We start from the raw sequence: 24,830 nt of genomic DNA on the forward strand, positions 1-24,830 counted from the left end.
GTCATGCTTAACAAGCATTAGAGTTTTGCTATCCTATTTTAATCAAAAATGTACTTTAAAAAAGAAATGTATAGGGCTGGCGAGATGGCTCAGCCAGTAAGAGCACCGATTGCTCTTCTGAAGGACGTGAGTTCAAATCTCAGCAGCCACATGGAGGCTCACAACCACCTGTAATGAGATCCTATGCCATCTTCTGGTGCATCTGAAGTCAGCTACAGTGTACTTATGTATAATAATAAATAAATATTTTTTTTAAAAAAAAGAAATGTATATTTTTCACTAGAAGAGTTAAAACCATTCAGTCTTAAAAGCAGACACATATGTGTACCTTACCTACACACCGTGGCTTTTCATTGCTCCAAAGGCCATTTTCTGAGCAGTGCATTTCCTTCTGTCCTTCAATCTTGAAGCCAGAATTGCATTCAAAGCGCACCACCTGTCCAAAATAGTATTCCTGGTCTGGTTCTGCTGCACCACTCACAATCCTTCCATTCTCCAGTTCTGTCACAGGTAAGCACTTCACAACTAAAAATACAGGCATAGCTTTTACTAACAGAACTTGAAAGCTTCAACATAAAATACATGTATGTGAATAAAAACCCCAGCATATAGCAGGCTAAACCTGGAGGAAGTGGCTTCAATGTTGGAGAAATATTCAGTATCACTGTTTGCAAAACCTAAAAGTTAAGTAACATGAGTAGTTTGCTTATCAGCTTCTGTAGGGATGGGAAAAGGAAACTATTACTTAGAGTGATTGTTTACATCTTCATGATAGCAAGGTCTCCTGAATTCTGAACAGATAGGAGTTTTCGGAATAGCCTAATACAAGTGTCTTATTAATGCTTCAAAGCAATGTGATATTGCATTATAATAAGATGTAAAAGCAGTGAATTTTAAGATATTTCTTCTGATAGAAAAAAAAACTTTGTAATGTTTCTTTTATTTTCACCTCAGTGCTCAAAATATTTAAACGTATTTTGAACTTAATTTCTCTGTCATGAAGGAATTCAAAGTTACTTTCCTGAAGGGAACTTTGGATCTAATGGATATCCTAGTGAAATTTTCTTATCACCCAAAGATACTGACTCAACAGGCCATTTGAGGGACTCAAACCTCAATTTTAAACAAGCATCATGGAAATTCTGATGCAGATGTTCCCTGGAACAATTTCTCATTTTCTAACTTGAAAAGTCTCTATAGGAGAATGTCCAGGGCCATGGCATTCTCCTTCTCTCTCTTCTTCTACCCCTTTCTCTCATTTATGTTTTCCCATGAAAATAGGACACGGCATTTGGATAGACCTTTGTTATTTACATGTTTTCCCCCCAAACACAAACAAGAACTATATTTTCTCACTCTTGATGTTTTCTCTAACATATGAGCAACATATGAGCAAGAAGTTAAAGGCATGAGTTCGTTTATAATTCTTGCCTCTCCTTTTTTTCTAAAACTAAAGTTATGGGAAAACCTTTACAGCATCATACTGTTGAAAGATATTTCAATAAAATCTCTACCACAGTTATAGCCTATATCCCCGTAACTAGATGGTTAGTATGGGTGTCATTCTTCATAAACATAGCTCAAATTCGGATCTTTTTTTATAAGCTAGTGATGGGCATGTGTAATAAATATTAGTGTATGAAATGTAAAATGAATGAAAAATTGGCTTTCGTATTTCTTAAATTCAGTGCTTTGGTCATAAAATTATATTAATTTCTATTCATATTTATTATGTTTTTAGAAAGTTTTGAGTTTTATTGATGAGGATGTGTGGCCAAACCTAAGACCTCAATGAATCAACACTAGTCCTGAGAAATTCACAATCCTTTAGACTTCGTGTTCTCAGAATATTGATATAAAATACAAAATAGTACTATAATAAAATATTTATATTATATTTTATACTAAAAATATAAGATGTTATAAATAAGAACTACAGGGACAAAAATGGAGAAGAGACTGAGGGAAAGGAGGCTCAGTGACTAGCCCAAAGTAGGATCCTATCTCAAGAGGAGGATCCAAGGCCTGACAAAGTTACTGATGCTTTGGTGTGTTTACAGAGAGAAGCCTAACATGACTGACTTCTGAGAGGCCCAACAAACAGCTGGAAGAGTCAGATGAAGATACTTATACCCACCTTCTGAACAGAAGCCAGGGACCCTTTTGGTTGAACTAGGAAAAAGAAGTTGAGGAGGAGGCCACCCCATAGTAAGACCAGCAGTCTCAACTAATCTGGACTCCCAAGATTTCTCAGACACCAAGCCACCAATGAGGCAGGATGTACCAGCTGATATGAGGCCCCCAACACATATATAGCAGAGGACTGCATGGTCTGGTCTCAGTAAGAGAAAAGAAGCATCTAACCTTTGAGAGACTTGAGGCCCCATGAATTGGGAAGGTCTAATGGGGCAGGAGTGATGGAGGTAGAGATGTCCTCTTGAAGACAGGGGAGAAGAAATGGGATGAGAAATTGTCAGAGGGCAGACCAGGAGGGAGATAATGACTGGACTGTAAAAAAAAAAAAAATCGAAGAAATGTGTGTGTGTGTGTGTGTGTGTGTGTGTGTGTTCATAAGTATATACTTTAAGAATATTTTTCTACACAGTTTGGAAAATCTTATCTATTTTAGATATTTAGATTATAAATATATCTGTTTTTCATTTACCTTCACATATTGGAATATCATTGGTCCACCCATCTGCATCACATTCACGGTAATCAATTTCACCTAAGAGTTGATACCTAAAAACACAAGCATAATTTGTGTTGAGACATTATGTGTTTTATATAGTTTAAAGCTCTGTATAGTCTTGGATATCCTCCAGCAAGGGATTTCAAAGGAAAAATATTTCTCATTCTTTAGCTATTTTTATCTTACTCTAAATCTTTATGGAAAGAAAATACTTCAAGAGGATATGTTAGTCTTGGGTCAAGAGTTTACTTGATGCTTGATATAGAGGAGACAAAATAATTTCTTTTCCAACAGAAAAGAAATGAAGTTCCTGGTAAAAACTTTCTATGCACTATGGAGACTCATCCATTCTGCTAAGTTCCTCCAGACAACTTGTAAAATTCTACAAAAACCTTACTGTACTTATTTCATGGAGGGAGGAGAAAGGAGAAAAAAATGGCTGCCCATACAGAGGGAAAAATTGGTTTTCAATGCCATATCAAAATCATTCACAATGATTTTAGACAATAAAATTATTGCTCATGAGGAATCATTCTGATATATAGCATGTAATTAAACGTATACACAGCAGGGAAAATTTAGACAAAGGCATAGAACTGAACATAGGCATAGGACAAAGACAAAGTGTTAGCAAAAAAAATAAGGATGCCATAAGTCTACCCCATCCTTACCTTTCATTTCTGTGTTAAAAAAAAAACTATGGCTCAATATAGATAAAACATTCATCAATAGAAATTTAAATTAATATGAACTATTTTTTTTTACCTATTTTATCCTACATGGTGTGAGGACTTTATCTGGTAATTGTCAATAATATGATGAACAGATCAATGTTGGTGGTTCAGACTCAATATACAAAGTTACTGACCTAGTTGGGTTGTATCAATGTTTATTCTTGATATATACAAGATGAAAGAAGCAACAATGAGCTCAAGAGACCAAGAATTGGTGGTAAATAAGTGAAGTGGAAACTCCTAGTTTTCTTTGGAAAGGTAGTTATGTCAAACGATGTTTTGCTGGGGCACACTCGTGAAAGGACACTTGATGAAGATGTATAATCATGATTTCACTGTGGGAGATGAGTACTAAGCATTGATTTGGTTTACTCTGCCTCAACCATTCTTCTCTAAGTCACTGAGAATCTCCCCCATGAACTTTTTCTCCCAAGGTTCCCTCAGCAGTGAGGGTTGGTGAGCCTAGTGGTTCCTTCAGATTTTGACAGCTGCCGGTTTGTGCCTAGTGTTGACCTGTCAAAAGGACTGCTCCGTAGCTTACAACTCCTGTGTGCTGCCTGCTTGCCTAGAGCGCTGCTCTTGTACTGATGAGTTGTGTTGGCGTTTGCTATGGGACGGAACTGCTGCCGAAGAAGATAGAGCTCACCTCCAAAGAACTATTGCCGAACAGGTCCATTTCCCCCATACCCTAATAACTTTTCTCTTCTATTACCTCTGCTGAGTGGTGGATTAGAGGAGAGGTTGCACCTTTATTAAAAGCTGGAAAATATGCCTATATATGTATATGTATCTTGTATTTCTTCATAAAATTGTAAATATTAAGTTCTGAGACTGAGGAATTCAAATGAAGAGAATATGAATACTTATCTCCTTGTTTAGTATAAAAGTGAAACCTAGATCAGGAAGGCTGGCCTAAGATCAGCTAGTTCAAAAGCAAAGAATGGAGCAACCTGGAAAATTCTTGCAAAGACAATTCTTGTTGGATTTCTAGAATCATGTCAGCAGTGACCTTGAAAATTGGGCTAAAAATTAGTTTGAAAAATCTCCTTCAGATTGTGAACAAGAAGTTAAATAAAACTGAGTATCTAGTGCATATTTGTGGTAATCTGGGATCATTTTGAAGGGCTTCAAGTGTGAGTTATATTTATTTCTCCTGCTAATCCTATGATGCTCTTAAGCATTTTCTGCTTTTGTAAGAGAGGGAGTTGGAGGAATATTTTAAACTCATTGACTATTTGAGTTTAGGGATCTTTTGGAGCTAATTCTAAACTCTGAAAAGTAGAAACTGTTATAGTTTATTACCTCAAATTAGTAAATAAAAGGCAACTAAAAAGGTTCCATTCTAAATGTTTAATTTACTTATATGGAATAATATTACAACTAGAACTATAACTTTCCTCTATGATAGTAAATGAACACTTGAGGAGTGAGTGATGATGTCAGTCATAAGAAACAGGGGCTGTTCAGAGAGAGGAGTCAATGATTCTGAGAAATTAGCCTTTTGCCCCTACATAATAAGAGTAATTTGCATACTACTAAACTTTAACAATAGCATTCAGGAGAGAGACTTTTTCATAAGTAAAAGTATTGCTTTCTTTAAATACTATAAAAGCTTTTAAAGAGGGTTACCACATAATGTAGTTGTTTTCAAAAATCTTGTCCCTAATATACAAAAGTACCAGTCTCACATGATATTGTGCAATAGTGGAATGTAGTAAGGACGTGTGAGTTGAATGCTTTATTTTTGTCTATAGCAACTTAATACTCCCTTATTTCAACACTATATCAGAATAATCATAAATTGTTTACTTTCTAATGTTATGGAGCTCATATGCTATCCAAATTAAAGCATTCACTACATAATTTTATTTATGTGTTATATTTTAGATATTAATAGAAAATTTAGTCTTTCTAAAGTACAAATTTGTAGAGTTCCTATGCAGTTTCAAGGATAAGCCTTTTAATGTTAACAACATACCCCTCATTACAGGTATAAACAACCTTTGCACCAAACTCAAATTCAGATCCAACTGCCAGCCTAAACGACCCAAAGGGAGTGTCTCCGGGATGCCCACATGGCTTTTCTAAAATGAAAAAAAAAGAAACAATATTAGTATATGGTCCGTGAAACACACCTTAAGTAGGAGTCAGTGAAGCACATTTTGGATATCATTGAATAGAAGAAAAATTGAACATAACAAAAATTATTTTATAATTGAAGATAACTGCATGCTTCCACTTTAGTTTTGTAGGATAATTACATTTTAAAATGATTTCTCTATATTTTAGTTATAGTAGTAATACAATTTGTTAATATATTGTAAAACATTTTATATATTCAAAACTAAAAATGTTCTTAAGTTTTACAAACATGAAGTACTTACTCCGACATTTCCTGGATGGGTTAGAAGCCACCCATTCTCCATTCCTGCATACTTTCACAATAGTACCGAGTGTTCGGTATCCAGGGCGGCATTTGTAGGTAGCCGGGGTGCCTTCTGGATATAGTTCTTCCGACCACAAACCTGAGAGAATTTCTGAATTTTCTCTTGGAGGAGGACCTTTACAATCTACAAGCAATAAAAACATACCAATATTTGAAATACCTATGTAAAAAGTATGCATATGTTATTTTTCTTTCAATCATACTAATTACAGGTCCATCCAGCTGTTTATGTACACAACCCTATGAAAATTTGCTAGGCAATCTTCTAAGTTATAAAAAGCAAACAAGCAAATAGACAAACAAAACTATGGATAAAATAAACTATCTGTCCTTATAATATTTCCTAGTAGCAAAGCTAAACAGTATTTTTTAAACATATAATATGTATTATAGACAGTAAATTCTACTTATAAAAATAAAGTTTAGTAAAATTATAAAAATAACTTTCATTCACAAGATATAATTGTCACCTTGCAGGTTTACTGTTGAATAAATCACCCTTTCCAGTTCTTCCCTTGGGTTATCACTGAGGTGCTCTGCCTGGTCTCAAACAAGCTCTGGCAATTTGTTCTAACCTTCTGGCTCCTTCTCATTCTCATTCTCTGGCTCACTCTGTATTTACCTGCAACCTGTCTCTATAAAACTGTTCCAGTAAAACTTCTTTCTCTCCCTCTCCATCTCCTTCTCCTTTTCCCTTTCCCTCTCTCTCACCCACCCCTACTACACAGTTAAGTCACCTCATTCCTATCCTCATGAGAGTTGGGCATATCCTATCTCAGACTCATTCTGTTAAATCTTTCTCTGATTCATCACTTTGACCCTCAATTAGTCATTACATTCATACATGGTTGCTTCTTTTACAAACTAACTTTGCCTTCATTTGGGATTAAAGGTGTGTGCTAAGGACATATCTGTATTTCCAGCCAGAGGTATTAAAAGAATGGCATTCAAGATGGATCAGGTCTTTGGATGTGATCCTTTGCCAGAGCAGCCATGTTGTTGAATTAAAATTCCTCTACATAAGGTAACATGAACTGTATGTAGACATTCAACATTTGAATAGTATAAAAAGACATGACAGAATTATGTTCCTACTATATATAGGAAGAGGAAAGAAGTTGGTGTGGAGGTATTTATAGCAGTGCCTAAGCACAAATTGTAGGAGCATTGAAAATTTATGAACAAACCTAGGTGAGAAGGGCCTGAACTACTCAGGCCTGAGGTCTACGGTATTTCTTATCTGGTTACATGTGTTAGTTCTGTATATGAACTGATGATCAGGGTTATGTGACTTGGAGAATGGCAGTGAAGGCAGAAATAATAAGACATGTATATTGGAGGTATGTCTAACCTGAGACATTCTGAATCATGTGCAGAATCTGAATCTAGTTGTCTTATTAGAATTGCCTGATTCCTAAGTGAAGCCTAGATTCTCCAATAGTCTCACAGAAGTCACAAGAAAAACATTCTTTCTTGAAATATAGAACTGGTGATTTCATTAACACATTAGAATATTTGAAAGTCTTTCAATGTTTAAAGTGTATCTCAAAATAGCAGGCGAGAAGACAGATTTATTGTAGTCTACTGGAACAGAGAAAGGAGCAGATACGGGCTTAAACACATGTCCACAAGCTCATACACAAGAAGGTCTTTGCTTTGAAATATTTAAGACAAGAAGTAATCTAACTTAAGCTAAAGTTGCAACTCATATACAATTTAATTAAATTCATGATTGAGATAAGAAAGATAAATGTTCTTGGTGTAAATGAATAACATAAACTTTAGTCACTGTGTTCATTTTTATTAAATATATATACAATTATGAAAATTAAAACACAAAGATAAAAAATAGACATGAAGAAGAAATAGATTGTATAATCAACACTGATCTAGATATCAGAGTTAGCAAAAAGATCTTTTAAATAACTAGTTTAAGCATCTTTAAAGAATTCTAAATAAAGGAAAACAACAATTAAAGAAGTTAAAAATAAAAATAACTGTAAAATATCATCTTAATGTTATGAATTAATATCAGAAATAGTAGCCCATAGTATGATCTGAAGTCAGCTTAAATCATAAAGAAATGTACTCCATTTGGGGAGAGTTGAGATAGAAATGTTCAAATAGGGTAGAAAAATAACAGTGTAAAATCAATAACAGAACAAATTAATGTGTGAGTGTGTGTATGTGTGTGTGTGTGTTTGTGTGAGTGTGCAGAAGCAAAAGATATAGGCTATATCTAATTGGATGTCTAAAAGTAGATGAGAGAACAGACAGTAGTGACCTCTGAAACCTCTAAGTTTTCCAAATGTGATTAAAGTTATCAACTCAAATTCAGAACAATTGCATTAAATTCCTAATAACTGTTTATAAAAACAACAATAACAAAAAGCCAAACAACTTTCTTCGGCTCTGCTAAAAGCCATCCTTAACATCAAGAATGTGAACAGGCCATTTTAAAAACAAGACAGTTCTTACAAAGTTTGTTTGGCTGTTACTTTAATTTTACTTTATTATTATCTGTTTTTAGATCCTTGTTTGTATAAAAATGAGAGAGAAAACACAGTGTAGATTTGGGTGGGTTGAGAAGGGGAGTCTGGGAGGAGTTAGAGAAGGGGAAACCATAATGAAAATATATTTTAACAAAATGTATTTATTTATTTATTTATTTATTTACTTATTTATTTTGGTTTTTCGAGACAGGGTTTCTCTGTATAGCCCTGGCTGTCCTGGAACTCACTCTGTAGACCAGGCTGGCCTCAAACTCAGAAATCTGCCTGCCTTTGCCTCCAAAGGGCAGGGATTAAAGGCATGTGGCACCACTCCCTGGCCAAAATTTATTTTCAATGAAGGAAATGAGATAAAAAATAACTGATAAACTTTTTTAAATGTTTAATGTCGTTAGCCATCTGGGAAATGAAAATTAAAACTACTTTGAGATTTCATCTTCTCCCAGTCTGAATAAGATCAAATAAACAAATGACAATAGATGCTGGTGTGGAATGTGAAGAAATGGGAGTACTTTTTTACAGTTGGTGACAGTGCAAACTGCTGCAGCCTTTATGGAAATCAGAGTAAAGTTTCTCCCAAAAGCTAGCAATAGGTCTATACTACTCTTTGAAAAGCATACTCCCTAAGAACTCCATATCCCGCTACAGTGATCTCCATTCATCCACGCTCATTGCTGCTCTGTCCACACTATCCAGGAAGTGGAAACAGTCTAGGTGTCTATCAACTGAAGAATGGATAACCAAAAATATGGTCTCTATACAAAATGGAGTAAATTAGGAAATTTGCAAGTGGAGTTGGAAACAAATCATGTGGAACGAGGAACCCAAGACCCAAGAAAGATAAACTTTGCATGTTTTCTTTCATTGTAGATGTTAGATAAGAACCTTCAGATTTGTATGTTTACTTTTCAATATATTAAGGATAGTATATAGTATACACATACATACATACATATATATAATGTATATTATATACAAAATATATAATATATGTTGTATATAATGGAAAGCAAGTACCTGTTGGCACCTTGTAACTGTGTGACAGCCTGAAGGCACCCAGCACTACTGAAATGAGCACATGTAATGGAGAGGTGTGTGCCTAGGGAGAGAAGCAGAACTGGAGATGTGACAGTGGTGACAGGTGAGAGAGAGGGCTGAGCTCCACATGCTACCATTGTCCAGTAGGGGAGACAAGATGGTAGACATCAGCCTGCATCTTCTGTAGCCTCAGACTCCCCAGCCCCATCCCTCAACACGCCCCTCTCTCTCTCTCTCTCTCTCTCTCTCTCTCTCTCTCTCTCTCTCCTTCCTTCCTTCCTTCTTTCTTTCTTTTTTCTTTCTTTCATTCTTTCTTTCCTTCCTTTCTTCTTTCTTTCTTTCTTTCTTTCTTTCTTCTTTGTGTGTGTGTGGGGGGGGCAGGGTGTTGAGGAACTCACAGATAAGGGGGCAAATGTGGGAAGACCAGGAGACGAACACAATGGGAGACTATGATGTTTGATTCCCAAATAATTAAACAAAAGAATCAGGAGAAAATGTTTTTAGGGAGTTTGTGTTTCTTGGTTCTATTTATTTATTTTTCATTGTCATCATTTTGTTATTTAAGGACATGTAAATTCAAATTATCTACCAACTTTTCCAAGATTTCTGAAACTGCCAGCAGCAGAAGTTAAGTGTGCAGACACTGAGGCTAGAGGTTTTGAACTAGTCCTTATGGTTCGGGGCTAGGAAGTAAATAAATTGGAGGTCCTGTGCTGTGTTCTTAAGTTTTATCAGAGAAAATTTTTGCTTATACTTTTTTTACAGAAAATTCCAAATGTTAGGAAGTTTGATTTTACAATAAAAGCCAATAAGGCTAACATGCAGGTCCAACAATTAACATTTTTTTCTACACTTATGTATACATATATCCTTCCATGGATCCATCTCTTTGTCTATTTATTTATTTCCAAGACAGAGTCTTTGCCAACCAGACTGGAGTATATCTCATAATCCTCTTGCCTTAATCTTCCAGGTGCTGGAATTGTGACCATGAAATATTAGTGTTAAGGAATAGAATCACTTTTAATATTGCACAATGCTTAATTTTGCAATGAATTACCTAATATTTAAGTGATTGTTATTAGTAAAAGCCAACATGCTGTTTCTTAAATGAAAGATTCTAAAGCTCATTATCTATTATATTTGTAGAAATATTGTTCTAACTGGCAATTTCTTTTACTTCTTGCTTTTATGACAATTTGCTATTCTGTTCTAAACTTTATCTTTTAAAAGCAAGAGAACACCCTATTGAATATATCTCACCTGGAACTTTCATCTATAAGATGCTAGACAGCATATGAAATAAAAGGACCACTACATTTTATAGAAGAATAAAGCAATTGTCTAGGTTGTCAGGTTTAATTTGAGTCTTTTGAACATTATTGACTTGATCTAATTTTTTGAAATTAGTTTGGTCTTCATCATTTCAGTAATTAAACTTTCACACACTAGATGGTGCTAATACCCCACTACTGCCACAGCCAAAATCTGGTTCTTCCAAACATGTTGCTCTCTGAAAATAAGCAATCCCTCTGTTTTCAGTTGCTGTTCATCTTTGTTTAGAATCTCACCATAATTTTTATCAATAACTTGTGTTCTAGCTTAAACAGTTAAAGGTAACCATTCACTGTATTTCTACAGCAACAGTTAAGTGTGTCATGAGATGGTGACAAGCATTTTTTTCACCTTCCACTGAAAATGAATTCTCGAGGCATTCTAACTATATAGGAACAAGTTCTTTTCATTCATGTAGTTCATCAGTCAACATAAACATACACCAAGCACAGAAGTAGTTTCAAGAGAATAAACACATTTTCAGATGGGTGATTCAGCTTAAGCCTTTTAATACGGGGGAAGCTAACTGCTTCTATGTCCAGGTGAATGAGTAAACTCAATTTTCTTCTACTTCTGTATTTACTCACATTACAATAAATAAAACCTGACCCTATGTGCTTGCAATAACATAATTAACAGTTAATTTTGCCTTATAACAACCTACTTTGTTAATTTTCTACTTACTTGGATGTAAATGCCAATTCCAAATGTTTTTCACAAACAGAATGACTGTGTAGGTTTGATTATCTGAAAACAAGCTTTTTACTTAAATACAAGGGAGACAACTATAATTTTGATTGAATTTTCAAGCAAACATTTGCTATTTCAATAATCCTCATTACGAGGTTTTTTTTTATACACAGATTTTAAAGAGCTAGGACAGACACACAAACCAAATGCAATCCCTTTTCCCAATGTCAATATGTATCAAAATTGCTTTTTGAAATGTTATTGCTGCAACTACATAAGTCAATGAATTTTCATATTTTGTAAAACATCAGTTGTACCTATATTTAGATAGATTAAAAATGTAGATGTCATCTTTTTTCACTTGCTATAGCTTCTAAAAGGATTCTGAGGAAAGAATAAGAAGTATTGTTTTAAATTGTATTTAAATTCATATTGTATTTCCTAGCAGATAATGAACACTAGAAGTTACTTAGAAAAACAAAGCAAATGACTAAAGTGGTAATAGCATTAATGATAGTTTCATTAAATTTCCCTTCTGCCTTCTTATTGATATAAATGAGTATTAAGTTTATGCATATATATGATCAAAAGAGCATTTTGTTAATTAAAATATTTAGATTAATTTGTAAATAGTACAAGAATACTTAAATTGAAATTTTTGAACAAAGAAAATATCAGTTGCAATAAAGTACTTTAAAGAACAATCTTCAAAAATTTAAGTTTGGATATATATTTAATGAACACTGAATAAACAAATTTCTACTTCTAAAATATACAGAAAGGGCTATGAATTTTCTTTATAAACCTGATAACCTCGAGAAAAACCTATATCATAATGGGCACGTACATGGCAAAACCTGGATGAAATCTGCCTGAGCAGCTGGCATTTGTGTCTTGTGAGGAGTCATCTTGAAATCCATTTCTGAAAGGGGCAGCACTTAGACAACAGTCTCCTAAGACCAAGAAGGTTTCAAGCACACTGTTGTCCTTTTAAAATAAACTGTTAGTATATTTTGAATGTTCCCATTAGGCTTGAACAGCTGTCTCAGAAAGCAGTTTAGCCACAAGATGGAGTAACTGAAGGCTGAATGTTCAGCAGCTCCAGTACAAGAGTGTATGAGAGCTATATAGGATCCTGAGGATAGGAATTAAAACAAGTGAAATTTTTTTCTTTCCTAACCTCCCCACTAATTCTTGTGAAAGTTAAGCCATCTTAAGTTGTAGATGTGGAGATGAGCCCCACAGCTTTATAGAACCTCTAGTTCTTTCTGTAGATCTGATGTTTTACCATTAACATCTTCTTTGGCTTCATTTGACTAACTCCTCTGCAGCATTCAGAGTCTACCTACTTGAGGCTCCATGCCTATCCCCTTAGCACACTGGAGAGGGAAGACTGAATTGAGAGCTTCATCTGACTTGTCTCAGAGAAACCACATAGAACAAAATCAGCAGAACATCTTTATCCAATTACCCCACCCTCTCCCACTCCTGACCTGTTCTCCCATTCCAATTACTTATTTCATGTAATTTTAAAATTAATGTATGAGGTATTATATTACATTATATTATCGTATGGCTTTTTTGTTCCAAGACAGAGTTTTTCTATGTAGACCTCTCTTCAAATTCACTTTGTACATCAGGCTGGCCTTGAATTTAGAGAAGGGCCTGTCTATGCTTCCTCCACACAGGGATTAAAGGTGTGAGCTGCCACATTCAGCTTTTTTAATGACTTTTAAAAAACAATTTTATTGATTCTCTTCACTCTTCTTTTTTGCTATCTCCCTTCCTGCCTTATGCCCATCCACATGTGTTTTCCATGGGCCCTTTCCTCCACAGTTCTTTTTCCACTTCTATTTCCACATCTTCTATCCACAAATCACATACAAATATACATATATATTATATTAAACAGAGACATATAAAGTATGTATATTAAAAACTAAAATCCAATATGAAGGAGAACATGGAGTGCTTGTCTCTCTGAGTCTGGATTCATCCATTTTCCCGATTAATTTTATAATTTCATTTATTTTGTAGCTGAACAAAACTTCATTTTTTTGTATGCAGCACATCTTTCCAAGCTCAGAGTTCTGCTCTAGGAACTTTTAAAATCTCAGTCACAATAGTTTATAAAATGAGCTACCTTATGCAAATATTTAAATGCAGTGTTCATTCTTTTCCTCTCCACTAGATGACAACCTTTTGGAAAGTATTATTATACTGCCTAGTACTAAGAAGTTATTCAAAAGTGATCATGAATAAAAGAGAGAGTGAATGCACAAAGAACAGTAGGAGCTTTTCCACAGTAGACATCCATACAGTCAATATGGCCAGATACAGCTGAGAGAAGCAAATGTGAAACTTAAAAGACAAGGCTTGGAAAAAGATAAAAAGGAGACAACTTGAAAAAAAGAGGAGGAGGAATGGAGGAAGGAGTTGGAAGAGAACCATTGTCTGGTGAACTTGTGTGCCTGTTGCATGCACTGAAAATTCTCTGTAGAGTTTTCACATCTGTCTATGTTGTGGATTTTGAAGTCAGGAATCACTTGAATTTAGCTCAAAGTATAAAAAATCCCTTGGAACCTTTGAAGGGGTGTTTCTATAATCATCTTCTATCTATTGCATTTCCAGTTAACACCCTTTGTGAGAAACTAGGCTTTCTAAGTTAAAATGTCAAAACAAGTGTTCTGTCAAATCCCTGTGTTCTTTTTATTATTTCATGGTAGGAATTTTTTTCTGTTTAGTTACTTGACTTTATCTGAACTAGATTTTATTCTTCTAATTTTAAACCAAAATGTAACAATTTTTTTTCCCAGTTACCTTTTCTGTTCTTCATGTGCTATGTTCTGAGAAGTGCTAAAGTTAACATCAACTGAACTCCTGAGTACCCAGTGTGTGTGTGTGTGTGTGTGTGTGTGTGAGTGTTTGTGAGAGAGAGAGAGAGAGAGAGAGAGAGAGAGAGAGAGAGAGAGAGAGAGAGAGAGAGAGTAAATACTAACAATCAGAGTCAGCAAATAAAACTGGATTAATTTGTAAGTGGAGTTCAAAATTGAGCAATCTAAGGACAAAGATGAAGACTATTTACTCTGTGGCAGTTTCTACTTTAGAATAATTCCCGTTTGCACTATTTAAATGTTGAAGTTTTAAATTCCATCCTGGTAAAGGGCATGCACATTCCTAGAATATGCCTGTGCTGGAGACAGGCAAGGCTTGCTTTCACAGTCCACCTTCCACCCGCCTGTGAGCAACTTCTCCACCCTTCGTCACTGACTACAGCATTCCATCCCAGAATGCTTCCTGTCTCAGAATGACTTTGCTCTATTTTGTCCTTTACCATTGTCCAATTCTATCCTCTAGCAGTGAAATTTCACAGTAAATTACACATAATAGCACTAAATTTAACCATATTACTGAATTAAATTGAAATTAAAACCTAATTTGGATAATAAACTAGTTTACATAATGATCTATAACACTCACTTAAGTCCATGAGGGTGGACTTAAGCAAATGTGACAAAAGGTGGCATAACTGGACCTCTGACCTCTGGGGCCTGGGAGACTAGCACTGAGAAGCTCAATAAATATGCTCGACTGTGTGAAAAAACGTAGCAAATAGGGTGCATGCTTTTTAAACCTTATCTCTTTAGACTGTCCTCAAGAGTCTTAAGCCTCCAGGAAGGATTTCCATGCTGTTGTCTCTGTCACTCTCCTGATTGCTCAATCCAGCCAAGTTCCCTAGAGAAATATGGTCGTCTATCTACTAACTGCTTCCATGGCTTGTATTGAAAAGGATTACTGTTCCAATTCAAAGATTCAACAGAAGGAGGCTCGAAGGATGTTGGGGTTTTTGGTTTTTTTTTTTTTGTTTGCTTGTTTTTCTCAAGAGAGGAACAAAACAACTGCATTGGATTGGGGCTGTTTGCTTAAATGTACACTTAGGACGTGGCGAGTAGGTGCTATCAATTGTACTAGGTGGTTTGGTTGTCACTGTGAATTCCTTCAATTTTGCCCCAAATAAGAAGACCAAGCAAATACCAAGGATAGTTAACTTCAGAGTTTTTTTTAAGATGTCTTCTGGCTTTGAAAACATTATGATACCCACTGTTGAGACTGCAGCAGTAAGTCCAAGTGTTTATTATAATTTGAAATACAAGAAAGTTTTAAAATGTGCATACAACTAAGTCCTGGTTTATGCTGTGACAGGTTTATAGATCTTTGATGTAATAAAGGAGCAGAAAGGCAAGATGCCAAACGTGGTTCTCTATGTCGATGAAAGCATAGAAGGTGTGTGCGTATGGATTCTTCGCCAAACCTGGTTCTCTATGTCGACGAAAGCATAGAAGGTGTGTACGTATGGATTCTTCGCCAAACCTGGTTCTCTATGTCGATGAAAGCATAGAAGGTGTGTAGATATGGATTCTTCCTTTGTAGATTCACACATCATTTTTTAGTTTAGCACAGAAACTTCTATTTCTTTTTATCATTATTTCTTTTATACTTTTTTAGATTATCATATAATTGCATCATTTCCCCTTTTCCTTTTGTCTCTCCAAGACTTCCCACATATCTTCCTTCCTATTTTCTATTCATAGCCACTTATTTTTCATAATTGTTATTATATGCATAAACATATATTTCTAAATATAATGTGTGCAGTATACATAATGTAGCTTATATCTATGTCTTAAAGGTTGACTTTTTAGTTTTTAAGTGTTTTTTTTTAACTTTCTCTCTTTGAAAAGAGAGCTATAGGCTGCTTCTTTTTTATTTTTTATTAATCATCACATTCATTTACATCTCAAATGATATACCACTTCCCCGTTACCCCACTACAAACCCCCCATCCCACATCCACCCTCTCCTCTGTCCCCTTTGCCTCTGTGATGATGCTCCCCTGCCCGCCCACCCTTTCCTGCCCCACTGCTGCATCTTCTTTAGAAGGCTTTTGACAATATGAAATGTGATTTTTTTCATTCTTTCTAAAGAAGGACCAGCTATCTCTGTCAATTTAGTTGAATGAAGGTGACAAGAAATCTGTATAAGATGTTCTTGATGTTGAATTTCAGTACTTGGGAGACTAAGACCAGAAGACCAGGAGTTTAAGGGCTAGCTTTTGTCACATGGTGAGACTACCTCAAAAACTTAAAGCAATGTGAAAACAGCACAGCTGTGACACTTCTGGCAGAAATCTGTTTATGCGATACTGTATGTGACAACACATGCATGATGAGACACCGAACACTTCTGTATTCCAACTTGTTTCATCCTTCTTCAATCAGCCATGGAGAACATGTGAAACTTGACATTCAATATGGCTAAGACTGGAGGAAAAGCTGCAGACATGGTGTTCAGTTAAGATGTGGTGGACCCTACAGTATCAATTGCTTTCAATTTTGGACATGGAGTGAAGGAAAAAGTAAAAGCATGTTCCACATTAATTCTTTTTCTTAAGAAAAAGCAGAACTATCTTACATTTAATCATTTGACTTTTTGACAAAAAAAAAATAGCATAATTAACTTTTCTCTAAACTTCCCCAAAGCAACTATTATTAACTCTTAATTAATATATATAACATCAATTTTTCCATGCCAATGTTGAACTAAGTTTGAAAACCTTATATACTTAAAACAAAACATTATAGAATTAAACCAATTCTCCATTCTATGATTAAAGTCTCTAAGCCTGAAAGGACATTTTTGTTGTCCTTTAAACATCCAGGATTAGAAAACACTTATCTCCCTAGTAGGCACACAGCAGTTATTTGGTTTTGTTTCAGCACAGGTTTAATTGGTTCATTTTAGCAATTCTGGGCTGTGGCCTAATTTCATACAATATCCAATTGTGAGACTAAAATGCATGCTTGGAAAGCTTGGGTATAATCCATTCCCCAGAACTGAAATTAAACAGCTCAGCCAAGGAACTCTCTTATGTTACAGGTTGTCCTGTAAATCTGTCCCAATTCTAAGCAGCATGTGGTTTTGCAAGAAGCAGTATTTACTGTTCCTGGCAGCTGGGAGTGTGAATGCAGGCAAGCACTGCACTAAAAAGATAGGAGGAAGCCCTTGGCATGTGGAAAGGGGAAGGAGGGGAGAAGGAAAGAAAGAAAGAAAGAAAGAAAGAAAGAAAGAAAGAAAGAAAGAAAGAAAGAAAGAAAGAAAGGGAGAAAGGGAGAAAGAAGGAGGGAAGGAAGGGAGAAGGAAGGAAGGAAGAAGGAAGGAAGGAAGGAAAGAAAGAAAGAAAGAGAAAGAAAGAAAGAAAGAAAGAAAGAAAGAAAGAAAGAAAGAAAGAAAGAAAGAAAGAAAGAAAGAAAGAAAGCGAACTGGTGTCATAGGACTTCGTTTGGTTACTATTCTTTAATTATGAATACTGCTTTTTACATTTTTTGTTAAGGTCATTATTAGTTTTTATTTGGGTGGGTGTAACACACAGTTACCAAGCCTGCATGAGGAAACTGGAGCACGGTCTGCAGGAGGTTTGTTTTCCTCCTTTTACCAAGTGGGGCCCATGAATTGAACTCAAGTAGCCAGGTTATTTGGCAAGCAAGATCATTATCCTGTTTACCCTACCTGCTGGCCCAGTTAACATTGGTTTTAGAAGAATGTTGATCTTTATCAGAACAAAAAAGACTTGTGGAATCTTTTCTTCCCTGCTTAGGAAAGCCTAATAGCATTTCACAAACATTTTTTTTTTAATTAGCTTAATAGCCATTGTCTGATGTGGGAAACAAACAGAAGCAAATATTGAAGTGTATACATAATTGTTTTAATTGATCCAAGCTCTTCTGTCTGGTGAAATTTCTGTTAAGTTGATAAACTAAATTATTTACATTTGAGATAGACACAGGCTACAAGCCAAGCAAAGACTAAAGTGGGAGTACTGTGCCCACAGAAAATCCATGAAAATTCTTACATCTGTCTCTGTATTACATGTACTTTATGGATATTAAGAGGTTACCCTATGTAACAATTTAAACACTAAATTCCCACTTCATCTCTGACTAGACAGCCAGAGAAACAGTTATGTATAAGGTGTAATTGCCCAACTCATCAGCAAGAACTGGCACCACATGTGAATACATACTTATGAAAATTAAAATCCAGCAATAACAAAAATCAGCTGATATCATAGCATAAATGTGGATTTTTAAATCATTAACATTAAAGTATCATGTAAACATCATGCCACTTCCTTTTCAATATTGAAATTTCACTTTGTAATTATGTAAATACATTAATTCAATTTGTGCTAATTAAGATTTAAAAATTAGCTGGAAATAAAATACTTTTTTCTTTAATCATATATATATATTAAAAAAATCTCTTAGTAAACATTATTATTCAAGTAGAGTAGTAAAATAGAAGATGAAAACATTGACTTTGACTAAATAAAAAGTTGAGTTATGTTTAGTAATATCAATATTGCTTTAGTATTTCTGGCCAATATTTCATTTTAGCAATACTTAATGTTCATATACAAGGAAATGACTGCCTTGGTCTGAATATAAGACTCATAAGCTAAAATTTAAGGAATAATATTAGAAAATATAATTGAAAAAGTTTGCTCTTTCAAAAAGTATTAAGTACTCTTAAATATTTTTTTTTCAGAATTTTACTAAAAGATATAACTGAGAAACCATGTCTACTTTTCTTATCTGGATTGGTAAATATCCAGTTAGAGGTTGCTTGTTCGAATTCTTTAGTGAGGAAGTAACAGCAAAACCTAAAATTACAAAGTGTTTGCTAAGAGAAACATTTAAAGAAATTATAATTATATTATTCACCTGAAATAAAAAGTGCTATGTCAGGCATGGCAGTCACTCCCACCTGTAACCTCAGCCCATGAGAAGCCATAAGGAGGACTACAGTGAGTCCCAGAAGCACAATCAGAACACAAAAAAGAATTAATTAAATATTTTCTTCATAATAGTTACTAATCATAAATTAGGAAAATAAGCTCCTTCGTTGGATAAACTGAGCAATTTTGGTAGAACTTAAGTGAATAATAAAGTGGGAATTCCTGCTACTGTCATGAAAGAAGAACTCCAACACTCACAACACCTACTTCAAAATGGCTTACAGAAGCCAGTATGTTCCACACATCCTCACAGAAAACAAAACCACAAATAAATCGGATCCTTCCAATATTGTGTACAGATTAGATGTCATATTTTATAATCTTTTTATCTCATACTTGCAGTTCTTATGTATAAAACTTTTAAAGCCATGGCAATATCAGGTAAGTGATATACTTAGGAAGGTTTAGAAATATGTCTGAAATAAATCCACTCATTAAAATAAAAGTGAATGCTTTCATTAAGTTTGGATATTTACATATTTCTTAGTAGTTTTACGTAAAGTATTTCAGGGACACTCATGAAAAAAAGAAGAGCCTGTATTTCATGATAACTAAAAATTTAATAATGACTATGCCTAATTATGGATTGCAAATACATGTTTAAAGCACCGTCTTGAGCTTTACGTTAAGTCAAACTATCAATTACAATAGTCAAATGAACGATTCACAGTTTTTAAACTTACCACCAAAAGCCACTACGTTACAGACTAGTAATTACCCACATTTTCTAGATTTAATTTGAATGATTGCTATGAGAAATATTGTCTGCAAACGTTTTATAATGCGGGTCAGTCAGAATGGAGAAAGCATGTTTTAAACTTACCTTCTGCTACACAAACAGTCCATAATATAAGCCAAATAATTCTTGCTGACAGTCTCATAGTTTGGATCTTTCTGGGACCAACTGACTCGAAGAGAAGTGTGTGCTGTACCATCCAGTTCCTCTCTGCTATGAGCTGAGGTCACGGCAGGGAAAGGCTCGCCCCAAAGGGAAGTTGAAAGTCAGTTTAGGAAATCAGGATTGCCAGATGCTCCGCCCATGAGCAACTTCTGCAAAGTAAACTGGATGGGTAGATCACAAGTCCAACAGCATGGGCGTTTGATCTCTTCTGTGGCTGCGCCCTGTCTGTGACCTGCTGGATTGTTCTTGTAAATCAGTTTGTTTTGCTTGGAAACAAGCTCACATTTCTGGAAATGTGAGCAGGAGCTAGATTTCATAATCCTTTAAACTGTGTTCTACTCTGGACAAACCACAGAACAGAAAGGAATGAAGGCACATTTAAAAACGTGGAGGGAACTTCAGTTAGGCAGTGTTTTCAGGACCAACACTTGTGCATAGTACAGAAACATTGTCAAGATTGTCATACTGAGGGATGCTGTTTATGGGACTGGTTTTCTAAAATTCATGAATTGAATCTTCCAAGAAATTCTTTTTATATGTCTGAGGCAACTGGTCTGGGTCTCCTTGGTTAAAAGTGAATAACTCGAAAAAGATCTATCAACTTGAATGCTAATTTTCTAACTTCTCATTGAGGTATTGTACAGTAAGAAATACAGAGGTGCAAAAGAGTGTCTGCAGCATGCCGAATTGGTGCGGAACCCAGGCAGATAATCACCTCCCAAGCTGCTAACCTTGATACCCACTGTGCCCTCCAGGTTCCCACCCACTGTCAGTGTCTCTAAGAACATGGACTGTATTTACCTGTACTTTATCTAAGTGTGGAAGAAGCAATTTATTCCTTTGATTATGTAAAGTCCTTCACTAAGAAATGTGTTTGTTGGACATGACTCCTGACTGTTCATTTGTCATTCTATGTAATATTCAATCATTCAAATATAGCACAATTTTTAGTTATCCTTGTACATGTTAATGATAGAGTCCAACTAGAAAATAGTACAAATAGGGCTGCTGGTGTTAGATAGTGTGAAGTTTGGTAAACTGTTCTAGATTAAGCATATAGATGAGTTAACTGAGCACAGAACACTTAAGCACTTTTTTAAAGCCATAAGAAATTTCAGGAGTGAGATAATCAACCCGATGGTCTAATATCCCAAATCTATACAAGATGGGCATTTTGATGGCTTGTTTCTTGTTTCTTTCAGTGTGTAGGAATTCAACTGCCAATAACTCATTGTAGTAGTTGCTTGTCTTGTGGATGTGACAAGATATCCGAGAAAGCAGCTAAGGGAAGGAAAGGTTTATTGCTACTTACAGTTCTTGTAGAGAGCCTGTCAGTCAGGGAAGAACAGCCTCAGAAGCATATGGTCATGTGGCGACAGCAGTCCTGCTGCTGAGAGCAATGATGAATGTTGCCGAGCTCATTTTGTTTTTCTTCAGTCTCGGACCCCTCCTCATGAGAGACACTGACAATTTATAAATCCTCAATTCAGAGTGTTTAATATTAATCATGTCATAAGAGCTTAATGCCCTGAAATGCTATTCATTTTATCAAAGAAATTTAACAACAATAAAAACTTAGACATTACAATTTACTGTGAACTTGTGACATCTTTTCTATTATTTTGCTAACAAAATACAAACTTTAATCAAATCTGATAAGAGAATGTTTTTCTTCTTTATCTTTAGTGAAGCTGTTATAAAATCAAGGCTTACAATAAAATGATCAAAACTGTAGCTAGCCCCAAAATGCAAAAGTTAAAAGTAGCATATTTCTTATTACATAAATAATATGCATATTTTGTTACTTCTTAACTCTTTCTTACTCATTGTTGTTTGCAGATTCAACATCTATTTTATTATTATCCAAGTACCCTTGAAAAGATAACTGTACAATTTATCTCATGAAAAATATGCTGAGGGTAGTAATTTCTGCTAGCTATGGCCTGAGAAATTACTTAAACACTTAAAAAGGGACCAGATACCCCTTATTGGGTGAAGCTGGTGTCTAGAGACAGATAAAGTCTCCTGAGGAATTTAGCTGTGAAATTCACAAGTGGAGGCAAGAGACAGCAATACTAAGGCTCAGTGATATATATGGTTTATATGCACAATGGTTTTCTTTATTATTTTTACTTAGTAATTTTAAACTTATAGTTTATGATAGTTCATATTTAATTTTACCTACTTAAAACTTTTTGTCCTAATTTTTAATTAATTAATTTTGTCCTAATTTTGTCCTAATTTTAAATCATTAATTTCATACATGAGTACTCTGTATTTGAATAATACTTACACTTCTCTTTCTCACCTTCAACTCCTCCCATGTTCTTCCTACCCCTCTCTAATTCTTGTCTTTTTTCTCTTTAATTATTGTCCTATACATACACATATGTGTATACATATGTACAGTCACAATCTACTGAGTCTAGTTAATGTTGATACATATATATGTGTGTGTGACCACTTAGGATTAGAAAACCTATCAGAAGTTTGGTCCCTGAAGCCAACTGTTTGTCTGAGCCATCAACTGCCCTAACTTTTTATCTAGGCATAGGGCCTTATGAATTTTCCCCAGTTTACATTGTCATGATCTGGTGTCATCTTGGGAAGTTCTTGTGCAGACAACCATATTGTTAAATGTATAGGAACACCAACTTAATCTTGTCTAGAAGATACCACCTCAAAATAGTTACACTGATCCTCTGGCTTTTAAAAATATTTCTTACCTCTTATGTGAGATTCCTTCAGACTAGGGCACAGAGGTTGTATTGTATATGTATTAGTCACACCGAGAATTCCACAATCACCTTTTCTTTGCATGTTGACCAGTTGTGTGTCTCTGAAATAACTTCTATCTGCTGTAAAAAAAAAGAGAAACTTTTTCATAAGGAGTGAAAGCTGAGCTTGTCTATGCATATTTCAGGACAAATATTTAGAATATAGTTGGAAGCTGTATTAATTTAGCAAAATAGGAGTAATAAGTATTCTTCTAAGACCTCTCTAGCCATCATTCCTGGGCAGGTTTCCAATAAAAGGCAGTAATCCCCTTCTATCGAGTCAGCCAATAAGGTATTGATTACTCTGTGATGTCAGTGGCACTATTGTAGCATTTAGTGGTAATATCTTTATTGAGATATTTGTTCTGAATAAAAATTAATTAAACATTATAAAAAGTGCAACAGTACCTACAGACATGTTGAATGGAAAAATATTACATAGACCCAATGTTTTGGAGAGAACTGTCTTAGCTCTGATTTGTGAACTAAGGTCCATAACAACAGCTACAAGCTCTTATTTGTAACTAATTTTTTTTTAACTTTTATTGTTTTATCAGAAAATTACATGATTTATCTGAATTTGTTAACATTTAAAAACATATTTTAATTAAATAGAATTGAATCACATTCTTGTTCCCCGTTTATACCACTGCTCCTCCCATAGACACCCCTTTCAATACCTATATTTTTTTGTCGTATTCCTTAAAATTTATAAAATATTATAAAAATAAAAATAAGGATTATAAAAGTTGTTTGATATAAAACAACAATCGATTTAACAGTCTTATGTAGGTGCTCGTCTACTGCAATAGTGAAAATATATTTTTCTCAATATAAATTTTAAATAATACCAAACATATTAGCTGTTTACTTAAAAATAATACATAACTACTAGTATTTTCTTAAATGAATATGAGTATATAAAGTCTTTTTGTTTGTTTTGTATTTAGTAGAGTTTAAAATCTTGGCTCTTACTGTGGTACAAGCCCAAAATAAGAACAATTTTTAGACATTGGGTTTCATTGTAATAAGGCTGTATTTCAATGATCCTCATATCATCAAAGGATTTTACCTCCATTGTAGCTAAGCTGAGAGTTGATAGTTCTGCTGCACCAAGAAATGAATTGTAGGCTCGATTTTTGGATACAGATTTCCTGTTATGGTTGAGTGAGTGACTTCATTTTCAGCCCACAGAGAACAGGTAACATTCATTTAAGAAATGGTGTAGGTATTAAGATGGTCTATCCATAAAGTCATTCACCAACTGTTTCAATGAACAATGATTCTGCTTGGAGGGTGGCACAGACATTAAGTAAGGGTAAGAATTTGGTTCATTAGCTGTGATAATTTGGAAAAGCATTCATCTCAGAGAAAGAATAACTTATAAAGTCCTCTTCTTCAAACTTGATACAAGAGTTTCAAATGTCAAGTAAAGTATTCAGTCTCACTTTGTTGTTCTCTTACAAGCCATCTCCCTAGTCAATCGTCTGTTTCTTTTGAGTATATAAATACTTTTGAAATATATAAGCTGTTCTGAAAACCATAGTATAATGTAAAAACATGAAATAAACAATACTACATATAGAGAGGCTGAGATAGGAGAAGCAAGATTTTAAGACCCTTATGTTGTACACAGCAAGACACTGTCACAAACAAACAAGCTGACAGTGTATAGATTGTACAATGTTGGACCTATTTCTACAATTATCAAATTAGAGAGAACATTGGATGACAATCAACAAATCTCCAATTCCTGATATTATTGGATTTTAATCAATTAGGAAATATTGGTCATATTAATTTTCAAATTAATATATTAAGAAAAAGTAATTGTCACTTCCTGTTGTTTTTG

At 34.7% G+C, this 24,830-nt stretch overlaps 1 protein-coding gene across 1 annotated transcript in view; it reads right to left on the bottom strand.

The window, feature by feature from the left end:
• Cfh (complement factor H) overlaps positions 1-20,410 on the bottom strand; it is an 883,581-nt gene extending 863,171 nt beyond the window's left edge. Inside the window, 5 exon segments of the mRNA XM_031378504.1 lie at positions 334-525; positions 2,666-2,742; positions 5,405-5,510; positions 5,811-5,996; positions 20,124-20,410. Of these exon segments, the coding sequence (XP_031234364.1) occupies positions 334-525; positions 2,666-2,742; positions 5,405-5,510; positions 5,811-5,996; positions 20,124-20,235 (673 nt within the window). The 5' untranslated portion in view covers positions 20,236-20,410.
• Positions 20,411-24,830: the final 4,420 nt, after the last annotated feature.

Source organism: Mastomys coucha, unplaced genomic scaffold (genome assembly GCF_008632895.1).
Source record: "Mastomys coucha isolate ucsf_1 unplaced genomic scaffold, UCSF_Mcou_1 pScaffold1, whole genome shotgun sequence".
Classification (NCBI taxonomy): Eukaryota; Metazoa; Chordata; class Mammalia; order Rodentia; family Muridae; genus Mastomys; species Mastomys coucha.